Here is a 14192-nt window from a genome sequence, read left to right as displayed (position 1 = left end):
GGTGTGTAATGGTGAATCTAAGTCTCATCCATAGTAATAAATCGACATGCAAAATCAGTTTTATTCTTAAAACGCTCCAAGCACTGTTCAGAGATTTTTATGCAAGTGCATTTTTGGTCTGCTGTGAGCAAGCATGGCACCCATCTTACTCAAAGCTTTTTCATTTGCAATTCTTCATGCAAAATATATCCTACAGGTTCTTTTGAAATGTCTATAGTCTCAGCAATATCACACACTTTGGCTTGCCAGTCATCCAATATCATATCATGCACTCGATCAATGATTTCTGGTGGTGGTGTTATACTTTTCGTCCTTCATGAATCATCTTCAAGGCTGGTACGGCCATGTTTAAACTCGGCAGCCCATTTCTCAATTGTCAAAAACAAAGGAGAAGAGTGCCCATAAACTTTTATGAACTTCGAATGAATTTTTTTTGGCGTTAAACCCTCTTTTACAAAGAATTTTATCCATTTCAAGGGATAGACAAAACTTGCTTTCAGGCAGGTGTATAAACCAAACTACTTGATAGAATGACTTGCAATTTCACATGGATGCTTATGACAGATGTATCAACTTGGAGAGAAAAAAAAAAAAATTGCCGATAGTGTTGCCATCTATGGTTGAGACCAAGAACTTTTCAGACCACCCTCGTATTCTCCTCTATATTCTTAAACAAGAATATAGAAGAGCAATATAGCTGCTCCTTATGTATGGTCTGTCACAGACAAGATAGCAAAGATATTGCATCAACCAAGAATAAGTAACTTTCTCCCTACCAAGCATGATCTCAAGTCTCCTTCGACCTTCATTTCTTCCCATTCACCACTCAGAAAACTGGAAGTGTATATAAGAATATTCTTGTTTATGTGGAATTTGCTGTTTGGGATAGATGGGCCATTCAAGAGAGAGAGAGAGAGATGCGTGTTAAGGCCTATGAAGGACTGAGGGAGGGAGGAGATCCAGAGCAGTGCATACAACAGCATAATATTAAGTATTTTGGTAGCCATACAAAACTTGCCTACATTGACTACAGTTTCTTTGTCAGAGCATCCAATAAGTTATCGGAAATGTTATAAAAACAATTCAGTGAAGCAAGAAACAAGGTATGGTCCTTCATCAGGTTTGATCATCTTTCATCAAAAACCTGATGCATGTGCTAAGAGTTTTTTTTTTTTTTATATAAAGAAATTTTTACTCCAAGTGTTCAGTATTTACACAAGGGTTCAATTCCAATTGGTGCAATGACTTTTAGCTATTTCTTTTAGAGTCCAAAAAATCACTGACTCAAGACCAAATAAAAAAAACACATTTAATGAAACTAAAACAAATATATACACTTAAAATAAAATTACATAACTACAAAATTAAGTAGATCCAAGGCCTTCATAAAATAAATCTGACTTTAGAGATTTTCTTATCCAAAAATATTAAAATCACTCTTCTGTTACGGTGGTATCTTGCTAATCCGAACTAATAAAAATCCTGTTCGTTCAAATTAGCGAATTTCCCCCCAAGAGACAACAATAACTAGCTTTTAAGACAAAAATAATCAGATTCTAATGGTATATCAATTTAATTCTGTAAATAAATTAACTGATAGAAAAAAGCTACTGTACTGTAATGTAACACAAAAAAATAATACAGTACACAAGTTTATTTTAGTAAAAAATTTAATTTGTATGTACTGTATTGTTGAGGATTCTGAATTTAATAAAATTCTATAGTTCAGTACGTAACTTAATTTACATAAAAAAAATCACTTACTTATACACAACACAAAAAAAAGTTTCGCAAAATAACACACAAAAAAGTTTTTTTATTTCTTTGTAAAAAAGTCACTGATTTTCTTTTGCTTCTCGGAAGCTAAACTTTTTTTAAATGCTTCTTCTCAGAGCTGCATTAGCAATAAAATTTTGTGGAATGGTGTATCATTCTGCTTAGCCCATTCTATACCCATATTAAAACTGTCAGCTGCCTCTTCATGTTTTACTTTTTTTTTCTTCGAGTTCTTCATCTTCTAATTCATTCTATAGCGTCATATTTATAATTTCAGCATCTGATTTGATTTCGAATTCACTTTCAGTTTGACCTGTAATCCATCCCGCAGCATCTATTTGTGAAATTTCAACATCTGGATTTATTTTTAACTAAATTATGCACATTTTGAATTTCCTCTTTTTTGTGTATATTTGTGATTCATGCCAACAATGCAGTATGTACAATATAAAAAAGCAAACGCGAACACACAATACACCAAAATAGGCCTCCAGTATAATCATACAATTGACAGTATGAAAAAAATACTGTACTGTAATAATAATAAAATAAATAAAAATAGTTAAAATAATAATTATTAAATAAAAATAATAATACGTAATAAATAACACTTTTTTCTTTCAAACCGCAGTTTGAATTACTGGAGGGGGTTTGGACTAAAGAGGTTCGGATTAGCAAGATACCACTGTACTTGCATAACATATACTTAATCACATCTACCAGACTAAACACCTTGTTTTCACAATAACAAAAAATGTTCATCAAAGTCAGTTTCTTTGTTAGGACCTTTCCGAAAATATAAACATTTTCTTCTTTTCCATGGGATCCTTCCTTATCACCCTTATGTAGCATACAATATTATTCCCTCCTGTTTCACTGAAGTATAAATACTCTCTTGCAGTTCAGTTTGACACACAATTTACTAATTTTTGTACTGGAGAAAGAAATTTCTTTTCTACTTCATAAACAACAGATCTAAGTAGAGTCTTCATGTTAAACCACTTTACAGTTTCAAATTTCACCAATTACTTTTTCCATAGTAATCTCTTGTCCTTAAGACAGCAGATGAAATTTTTTATTCGCCGTTTCTTCGAACATTCAATTAGAATGTCAATTGCAATATCTTCTTTTATTTACCAAATACTTATTGACAGTCTCAACTCCTCCAGTTTAAAGACTCAGTTATACGATTCCTTTTCGGAATCTTCTATTAATATTCTCCCGACTGTCACTTAAAACTTCCTAAGAACAAAATTTCTTTGGTCGGCATTCTTAAACTTCCATTAGCTCTCTCTCTCTCATTTTCCTTGTTAACCCGATACCAAATGTACTCTGTCACCTGTCAATCACCCATCAATCTCCTTGGTGAGCATGTGCACTCCATGTAAATGGCAAGCGAGAAGTTAAGTATAATGGCTGACACATTGTCTCCATTAGCGTAACGAGATGTCTTTACAAAACACAATACTTAATTATTTTAAATTACAATAACAGGATTGAAAGTAACACAATTATCAGAATCTAGTAAGTACATCAAAATTTCAACTACTTTACATTTTGACAATAATAATACTAATATCAATAATGAGCACATCACTAGCCAATATGCATGTTACAAAACTATTAAAATATTAACATAAACAATTTGTAAAAATATTCATAATTTTAAATTATGATTATTTTTACTCATGCACATACAACATGAATCTTGAGCACTTGCCATTGTTAGCCCCCCCCCCCGTGCCCCCCAATGTTCTGTGTTACTATTTTAACTCGGTTTTTCCCCCTCTCCTAATGAAAAATGCTATAATGCATACAAAACTAGTAGAGATTTAAACTCAAAAATTGTTCAACAGTCCATGTGGAATTTATAATAGACTTGTTTGTTTAACAATTTCCCCATCCTCAGAAGCAAGAATCAAATAAGGCATCATTCTGAACTACGTTTGATCTCTTTAGATATCTGAACTTTGCAGAGTTGGGATATCATACAATGCTTGTCATCTGAATGGTACCTCTCATGCATGTTATCAGTTGTGCATAGTTGATTGTTTAGTTATTCAGCTGGTATATTTTATACTGTTTTTGCTTTTAAATGATAAGTTTGCCCCATTTTATATATAACTTATTACTACAGAAGCTGCAAGCCAAAGTTTATTCTCCTCCAAATACACACCCATATTTCTTGTTGTGTTTAATTTACAGTTGTTTACATGGCACAAATATTCTAAAAGTAATGCTATGTGTGCCAAGCACTTTCGGTGTAAGTAGTCTTTAGCCACTTCAGCTATGTGGTATATGATCACAGTTTCATTTCTTGTGTTTCATATGTAATGAATCAGTCTTAAAAGTCTGTAGGTTAAAACACCATGTAGTAATTAGGACTCCTAGTTATTTCCTAAATTGAAATATGCATCTCAAGGTTATCCATTTTGTGAAAATCAGCAGGTAAAAGTATGTGAGAGAATAGTTTCAAAAATAACTGAAAAGTTTGCCCAATGACTTTGAAAAAATCTTTTGCACAACAGAGAAATTGCATTGAAAGATTTAAGAAGTAGTATGTATGAAAATTATCTTTTATATCACTTCCAGAATAAAGTACTGGAAGCAGTATTTTCAGAATGTCTTATATTTGATATATAAAAGCAGAATGCTGCATAATCAGCATGTTTAACTGTGCAAGGCATATACTTACAGGTAGTTTCGAAAAAACTCAGAATTTTTTGTAAATCAATGACTGTTCTTGATCTGCTTTGCAAGCAAGGCACTTTTTTGTCATTTTCAGATCTCTACAATATTCTGTGAACAGTATTATGAGCAAAACTATTTTTGCATTTCAGAATTAATAAAAATTAAAATTTTTGAACTTGAAATAGGTAAGAATGACATGAATTTCACTTTTACAGGACATTCATCAGAGAATTATGCAACTTAATTTTCGTGACTGTCATGCTACCATACATCAAGTGGATAGTCATGAAACTCTTGGAAGTGGAGTGGTCGTACAGGTAATTATTTTAAAACTTAGCAACCTACAAATTTGTAGTGCAGTTGAAATTTTACTGATTTATTACAACAATGTGTCTTTAAAATATGAAATTGCTAATAGAAAGCATGTTGTGAATAAGTAAATATGAATACTTCATCTTATATATGAAAGGTAGTAAAATCCTATAGCAGGGTCAAGTTTTGAAAATATACCTGCAGTTTTCTACAGAAATGTCAAGCTCTTTTAGTTAGCTATAGGATGACCAAAGAAAGAACACATTGCACAGGACAATTTTTCTTAATTGAAGAGAGAAAAAACTTGTTTACTCATTTTTAGAGGAACCTGTAACATAGTATAATTATTAAAAACAACATGTAAATCCACAGTAATAACTTTAAATAATAAATTATGTAGATATTTCGTACTAAAATTAATAGTACATCTTCAGTGTTACAAACAGATAGGAATAGAATACAAGTAACGAACATTCGGTGGATCACCTATTAAAATACAATGTTGTCGCGAGCTAGGAAATGAAAGAAATTAATAAATAATTAATATTTAAGATAATTAGTTTTTTAATGATTACATAAAATAGTCTTCCAGATCTTCGAGAGAGAGAGAGAGGCAATCATCTCGGTTTAAATTCGTCGGTGTAAAAAAGCTTCACAACTTTCTTTAAACAGGCGTTCATATTTGAACCTGCATCTATGAAGGAGAATAGCTTTATCCCACTCGATATTATGGGTAGTGGTAATACTGTGTTGTGCTAGACCAGACTTCTGAGGTTTGTTGTAATCAATATAATATTGATAATTAAAAGAAACACGTGTATTAACCACAGTGAAAATTATTTACTTGTAAATATTTCATCCTAAGTTTCTTAGAGCATCATCAGTACAGTAGTTTAAACAATAATAGGAATAACATACAGTTAACTGGTAATTAGCTTATGAATTAACGCATAGAAAGGATATTAATTAAAGGCAACTTTAATGAATAACTTCAATATTTCAGCAACGTCACGTTGCCATCTTCAGGAACATAAAAATATGGTATGTGTACGTAGGCACTAACAGAAGCAAATGAGGAAGAATGCAAGAAACTATTATTGTTCTTAAAGTCCTAATGGTGCCCTCTGGCAGGCTAATTTGGTTGTCTTGGCCATTGGGATGAAGTTCTCATAATGTAAGTCTCCCAAATTTGGGGTATTTTCATGCACTCAAATTATTGAGGTTTGGAATGTTTTTTAGAGCTGCTGATGATTCCTTGAATAATCTTTCGTACTTAAACTTGCTGCAGTGTATTATTTTTGTTTTCTTCCAATGAATTCTATGGTGGGTATCTAAGGCATGGTCTGCCAGCCCAGAGTGGCTGTACTGGTGAAACCAGATGTAGTCTTTGTGTTCTGAAATCCTGATATTTGCTGTCCTGCCTGTTTGGCCAAAGTAGGACAATTTGCAGCTGCAAGGGACCTGGTATACACCAGGTAGGTCTAGGGGAAGTGGTTGGTCTTTGATACAGCAGATAAGGACTCCCAAAAATACATAAACAAAATGTGCCATTACGTCTCATAATGGATGGCATTGATTCCCCCACATATAAATTTATAAATTAGCCAAACATTTAGCCAAAACGCTCGCACACTATACTGGCAACACACCATCACACATGAAAAACTCAGCCCACTTTAAAGCCAGTATAGAAAACCTCTCACTCCAACACACTGACATAATGGTCAGTTTTGACGTCTCCTCCATATTCACTAATGTCCCACTCAAAGAAACCCTAGAGCTAATCCAAGCCAAGTTTCCTCCCGATATCTCAGCCCTATTTCAGTTCACAATGAACTCAGGCTATTTCGTTTGGCAAAGAAAATTCTACAAACAGATAGAGGGGACATCCATGGGTTCACCACTTTCCCCACCCTTGGCCAATTTCTTTATGGAGACCTTTGAAGAGAAAGGCTTAAACTCTGCCCCCACAAAAACCCACTATTTGGCTTCGGTACGTGGATGATGTGTTCGCTATTTGGCCACATGGCTCAGATACACTCCACTCCTTCCTAACACACTTAAACAACCAACACCCTATAATCCAGTTCACCTTAGAAAAAGAGGAAAACAACACCCTCCCCTTCCTAGACACTTTAATCACTCGCCAGCTTGATGGATCTTTGGTTTTCTCTGTTTACAGAAAACCCACCCATACAGGCAGATACATTCACCAGCAAACCCCCCCCCCCCACGACAATACAGGGTTCTAAAAACACTATAACAGGGCAAAATTAATCTGCTCAGATGACGATGCCATAACCACTGAACTAAACTACATCCTCAACACTTTCTTAGCCAATGGCTGTAACCCCCAAAAAATCCAAAAATTACTAAAACCAGTAAACCACAACCCCCCCTCCACAATAAAGATTACACCACATCTATCACCATCCCCTACATCCAGGGCACCTCTGAGAAAATAACCAATATCCTCAAAAAATATGACCTGATTTCTTGTTATAGACCATATAAAAAGTTGGCATCCCTTATCCGCTCTACCAAAGACCAACCACTTCCCCTAGATCTACTTAGTGTATACCAGGTCCCTTGCAGCTGCAAATTGTCCTACTTTGGCCAAACAGGCAGGACAGCAAATATCAGGATTTCAGAACACAAAGACTACATCCGGTTTCACCAGTACAGCCACTCTGGGCTGGCAGACTATAGAATTCATTGGAAGAAAACAAAAATAATACACCGCAGCAAGTTTAAGTACGAAAGATTATTCAAGGAATCATCAGCAGCTATAAAAAAACATTCCAAACCTCAACAAATTTGGGTGTATGAAACTACCCCAAATTTGGGAGACGTACATTATGAGAACTTCAGCCCAATGGCCAAGACAACCAAATTAGTCTGCCAGAGAGCACTATTAGGACTTTAGGAACAATATTAGTTTCTTGCCTTCTTCCTCATTTGCTTTTGTTAGTGCCTACATGCACATACCATATTTTTATGTTACTGAAGATGGCAATGTGACGTTGCCGAAATATTGAAGTTATTCATTAAAGCTGCCTTTAATTAATATCCTTTATATGCGTTGTTAATTCCGTAAGCTACCAACGTATAAGCCTTTCTACTAGAACATACAGTTAGGGCATATGATTACAATAGAATCTCATTAAACGTGCGTAACGTTTAATGAGATTAAACGTTAAATAAAAACTAATAATAATTATTTTACACAATTTTGTATGACAATTTCCCATACTTTAGGAATAGTAAGAACGTTGTTGCGGTTTAAATTTGGTCTGTGTAGTAGGACTTCAGAACTTTCTTTATATAAACGTTCATGTTTATATAAAGATCTGTGTAAAAGTTTAGACTTTTCCCAATGGATCCTGTGGCTTGGATTTTCAATTCAGTGTTGAGAGATAGGCCAGATTTCTGCGGTTTAAAAAGACTGATGTGGTTTGGATGTTCCTTCATTTGTCTTTTTAAACCGCAGAAATCTGGTCTCTCTCAACACGAAATTGAAAATCCAAGCCATACGATCCATTGGGAAAAGTCTAAACTTTTACATAGATCTTTATATAAACATGAACGTTTATACAAAAAAAATTCTGAAGCCTACTACACAGGCCAAATTTAAACCACAACAATGTTCTTACTATTCCTAAAGTATGGGAAATTGTCATACAAAATTGTATAAAATAATAATTATTATTTTTTTTTTTACTTCTGTAACACGTTACACATGTTTAATGAGATTCTATTGTAATCATGCGCCCTAACTGTATGTTATTCCTAAGATACTTAGGATGAAATATTTACAAGTAAATAATTTTCACTGTGGTTAATACATGTGTTTCTTTTAATTATGATCTCACCACAGGTTTCGTTATTTAAAAAAAATATAATATTGATGTTCATCAATATTATATTGATTGCAACAAACCTCAGAAGTCTGGTCTAGCACAACACAGTATTACCACTACCCATAATATCCAGTGGGATAAAGCTATTCTCCTTCATAGATGCAGGGTTCAAATATGAATGCCTCTTTAAAAAAAGTTGTGAAGCTTTTTTACTCCGACCGAATTTAAATCGAAATGATTGCCCCTCTCTCTCGAAGATCTGGGAGACTTTTATTTTATGTAATCATTAAAAAACTAATTATCTTAAATATTAATTGTATTAATTTCTTTCATTTCCTAGCTCGTGACAACATTGTATTTTAATAGGTGATCCACCGAATGTTCGTTACTTGTATTCTATTCCTATCTCTTTGTAACACTGAAGATGTACTATTAGTTTTAGTACGAAATATCTACCTTATTGTATTTAATAATATTTTCAAAAATTGAAACGAATAACATTTTCCTTTCATTTCTTGTAATACCACTTTCTCCAAGTTCAGCTTTATTACCTTATGAGAGATTCATTTAGCACTAAGAAGTATTATGTATTTCATGACATGAGCTTGTTTCATAACAAACAAACAAAAAAAAAAAAGCTTATTGAAGATAATGAAAAATAAATTTTAAGTGTTAATGCTTAATTAATATATAACTGTTCAAAATCCTATTTTAATTGCAGAAGAATTTTTATTTTATAATTTTAATTTTCAGGAGGAAGCATCTTTTATTGTTATTTGTAAAACATGTGAATAGCATTTAAAAAACACTGCATGCTATGCTTCATATATAAATAACATTGATACACACACACACACACACACACACACACACACACACACACACACAGAAATTGGTTCAAAAATGGACCTTTGAGCAGTAATATTTGCAATTTATCCTGAAGAAATTTTGTAGCATAGAAAGAATGATTTATTTGAAGATTTTTATTTTAATTTTTATTCTGGAAAGTTAATTCTGATAAGTATTTCTTGATTCTGTTAAGCTGAAAATTCTGGATTATCCTTGTTGATTGCTTTAGAGATATGCTATAAAATTTTGGTCAGATGATTTTTTAAGGGATAGTTCTTTTTATCATTTCTACATGTGAGAAATTAAAGATACCAAAAAATTATATTCTTCCTTTTATCCAAATATAAGTAAACACATTTTGTAAACACAAGTGAAGTATCTTCACAACTAGGCTACTTGTATATAGAGGTATATATTGAATTTTATTAAAAGGTGTTTGCGTGCGTGCACACACCTGAGCATGTATAACACACACCACTACTTCAATGTCAGCAACAAAGGGAACATCTTTTATAGAATTTAAAACAGCTAGATTTGAAGTTTGCAATAATTTGTAAGATCTGGCATATTTCTCTTTAATTTGTCACTTGTTTTTCACCAGCAGGTTACATATTACTTCTGTTCCAATCTCTGCTAACCAATTACCACTCTTCTGGAAAGAAGTGTGTTCATTTAACTAATTTATCAAAGTAAACTATAATTGTTTTAGAATTATGCAAACAAATGCCTCTTCCAATTTTTATCTGTGATCTCATAGCAGAAGAGTTTTTTCCTCATTTGAAGTATCTGTAGAAGTATCCAGAAGAAGACTTGCTAGTGGAGTCTTTGATTTACTTAATATATGTTTACAACATCATCAATAGCTTACACAAATTATTTCCATTTTTTCATGTTATTTTGTTACTGTTCCACTACTGAGCCTCTGAAGTTTTCGAAGTCAGCAAATGGATTATTGAATTTATCTTTATAATAGGCTAAAATAAAAAGACACTTCAGGTGTTGAATTATTTTAGAATATACTTTTCTTGAAAAGCAGTTAAGTGCGTTTTTTCTCTGGATGATTTCTTGCCAAGTCTGTCACAGCAATTTTTTGTGAAAGTTGAAACATCTCATGAAACCTGAATGTCTCCACTTCAAGAGGGCTATCTTGTAATCTAGTTTTTGTTAGTGGTATCAGGATATATATATATATATATATATATTTTTTTTTTTTTTTTTTGTACATTACAGAATACAACTTTCATTTCGTAACCCCACACACACACACCTGAATTCCTTGAGTCATTTGTCTTGGAAAGCATATCTTAATTGTTTTTAGTTGATGACAGAGCAGAATTGGTTCCAGTGTTTTTAATACTTTCTGGTCCCTTATCTTCTGTTTTGCACAATTTTACAGAACTAGTTTACATTTTCTTTCATTTGTTCTGTAAGAAAGAGTGAAATTAAGGAACAAGAATGAAGTTAATGAAACAACAATGTTCAACATTAGCAGTGGAGCCAGTCTATTTTTTTTACAATGTCATGTCAATAATATGATTTGATCTATGACTCATCTTTGCAATATATATTTTATTTATTTATTTCTTAAATAACTTTTTCAAACTTTTCTGGATGTGGCCCACACTTTCAGAAAGTTTGTTTTAAGTAACACTATTGAAAAAGCCTTTTTATCATGTTAACTGTTCAAGTATATAATTCCACTAAGTTCATGTAGTGATTGTGAAAATAAGTTACTACATTTTCCCTTTATTTTTCCTATATTTTCCTTTAGCAAATCCATGTTGCCCATCAAAGATAATACCATTGTTGTCAACCCACTACTGGATTCTAGTTCTCACCAGTCTTTCTAGCACTTTAACCACAATACTTGACATATAGATTGGCTTATAATATGATGCTTGAATTCTGTCACTTAATTAAGCAAACGTGATATATCAAATCTGATAGCCTTATTAATATCACGTTTGCTTAATTCTCCCTATATCTTGCTCACTTGCAGTCAGTCTCTCCTCCTAATCCACTGCTCTCAAACTCTCCATGATGTCACGTTCACAAGGATGAAAGACCTTTACAAACTGCTCATTAAATATCTCAAGTACACAATCTGCAGTAGTCTTTATACCCTTTCTCCAGTCAATGCCATCCTTTCAGACTTTTTTTTTTTTTTGACTACTATATATCAAAAGGAACTCCCTAACTTTTTTTGCTTCATTAGCTAACTGTTACTTAATCTGCTGTTTTTTTCTACTCTTACCAGCTGAGCCGCCCTCCTTGCCTGTTCTTTGTATTCCTCATGGAATTGATCATTACCACTCTTATGTTGCCTCCATAATGCCTTTTTTTCTCTGTATTGCATGCTTAATCTCTTCATTCATCCATTTCACACCTACCTTACCTTAGTTAACTTTCTGACCTTTGGAATACTTTTAGACATTGCTTCTACCAGATAGTTCTTGAATATCAGCACTGAAGCACTGATCTTTCTACCCAACTTCTCATTTCATGCTACAGCTGCATGGTGGCTCCTGAACTACTCATAACCACTAGTCTTGCAGTTGCACACATACCCTTTCCTCACATGGCTGGCAACCACCCAGGTGATCATTTCATGGTCACTCTCACCAAGTGGAGGGAGATTTGACACCTCATTTATAACGACATACTTTGATGAAACAATCAAATCCAAGACCTTTAAATCCTCACATACCCACTGCCATATGCTGTCTGAGGTAATTATCCCTCAAATCTCAAGAAACTCATTTTCTCTAGTTCTGGTTGCTATCTGCACCACTTCAGTCTCTCCTTCCTTACTCTCCGACAATTTCATCTTGCTTCTTAATTGCCCAGATTCATTCTCTGCACTCATTACTGTCTCTTCCAGCAGCAATCTCTCAAATGACTCATGCCAAAACCATTCAAATGCTGTCCATCACTCTTATACAGTTGGATTCTTCCTTTAAACTCATTCCACACATTAACTAACTGCACTTCTTTTTCTTCACAACAGATTTCTGCTAACATATCATTCATAATTTTTGCTCTCCACCTCATCACTACCATACCCGGACAACACATTTGACTTCCTTTCCTATCACACTGTTATCATTTATCCTTTTCAACAACCTCCTAGTATCCATCCATTGTTCTGAGTCATGTCATTTGCCCCTACTACCAACTCCTTTGCTCACTTAGTCCTTATATCCAATAACTCAACCACTATTCATGTTACCTGCAGAAAAACAAACTCTTGTGCATCTTCTCGTTTACCATACTCCCAATAATCAGTCATTATATAATGCCACTTGCAATTTTCTATTTTCATACTGACCGCTTGTTTTTTGTTTTCTTCACTCTTCCATACATATCTACAATTCTCTTCATTTCACTCTGCAGCCACCACATTTCTTGCCTCATCTTCAACTTTTTGCAAATCTTGCATTCTTTTTTGCTATCATTTCACTCTGGCTATTTTATTGCCACACTCTCACTCACTCACTCACTCTTGCTGTCAGTCCCACTCGCCACCTTACCGGTAACTGAACTCCGTTTTTCAACATCATTATTGTCCACTTTATCATTAATTTCACTCTGTTTTTTAATGTCGTATAATTATCACCCACTTTATCACCAATCGAATTTTTTCCACACTATCATTTCTACATTCCCTGGACATTTGCACAATCTTTAACTGCCGTGTTCCCTTCTCATATTTAAGCAAGCCTCATGGTCCATCAGAATATCGTATTTCCTACATTCCCACACATTCTTTTCTCTTATTCCTCTTGCTCTTCCTCTCTACATAAATATCCGTGACATCTTCCTACACATACATATTACATTCATCGCACCGGACCATTTTAAAGAAATCCGCAGTGTCTACTTTTTCTTTTGTGAAGACCTACACAATGACTTGTCTTTCACTGATATGTTCTATCAGTGTGCTAACAAAAACATGAATTTATGATTTTGTAATTAATCCACAATTTAGATAATATTGGCATACATTTAAATATGAAATACTTATCTTGCTGCAGCCCACATGACAACTGAGATTGTCATGTGGGCTGCAGCAAGATCCACAACTATTATACATTAACACTAAATTAAATGTAAACAGACAATTCTAAAAGTGCCACCTGAGTAGATCAATTAAATTGTGTTTAAATAAATAAGTTTGTCATAGCAGCACAGCATGTACTGCTGTGAACTCAAACTACAGTAACTCCGCTGCTACTGTCATGGGAATGAACCTTATAATCCTCTTACAGTAAAGTGCAGTGCACATTATTTCCTACAAGGGCAGTTGTAGTTCTGCTTCTGAAATACCCAATCATAGAACTCATGCTTATACCTGATCATCGATGTCTGCATTTTACACCTGAGAGATGTCATGGGACCATTGAAGATTGGAACAAAGTTGCCTTTTCAAATGAATCCCATTTCCAGCTTTGCAATGCAGATGGCAGGTGAAGGGTTAGGCAAAAATTTGAAAGGAATTGCCTGTATCATTGGTCCAGCAGAAATTCAGGAGGTAGAGTGTTATGGTATAGAAGACGTTTTTCTGGTAAATATTTTGACTGAACAGTGTAGATCTACACTATGATAGGTCTACTCCAGTCATCCGGAATTCAGCTCTCTGAATGAGCCTGAATTATATAGTATATCTACTGTGATACTTTCTCTCCATCTTTGAGTATTTCTGGT

The 14192-nt window shown here is 33.8% G+C and overlaps 1 protein-coding gene across 4 annotated transcripts in view; it reads left to right on the top strand.

Moving 5' to 3' along the window:
- Nucleotides 1-14192, top strand: part of rin (ras GTPase-activating protein-binding protein 2) — a 133318-nt gene that overhangs the window by 56481 nt on the left and 62645 nt on the right. For all 4 annotated transcript variants that reach the window (XM_090399340.1, XM_090399346.1, XM_090399354.1 and 1 more), the window contains one exon: nt 4683-4784. In XM_090399340.1, coding sequence (XP_090255466.1) covers nt 4683-4784 — 102 coding nt within the window. The remainder of the gene's footprint in view (nt 1-4682; nt 4785-14192) is intronic.

This window comes from Typopeltis vanoorti, chromosome 1, assembly GCF_054136105.1.
Source record: "Typopeltis vanoorti isolate ZY-2024b chromosome 1, IOZ_Tvanoo_1.0, whole genome shotgun sequence".
NCBI classification, from domain to species: domain Eukaryota; kingdom Metazoa; phylum Arthropoda; class Arachnida; order Uropygi; family Thelyphonidae; genus Typopeltis; species Typopeltis vanoorti.
The sequence above is the reverse complement of the archived record's forward strand: the minus strand, read 5'-3'. Positions and strand labels throughout refer to the sequence as shown.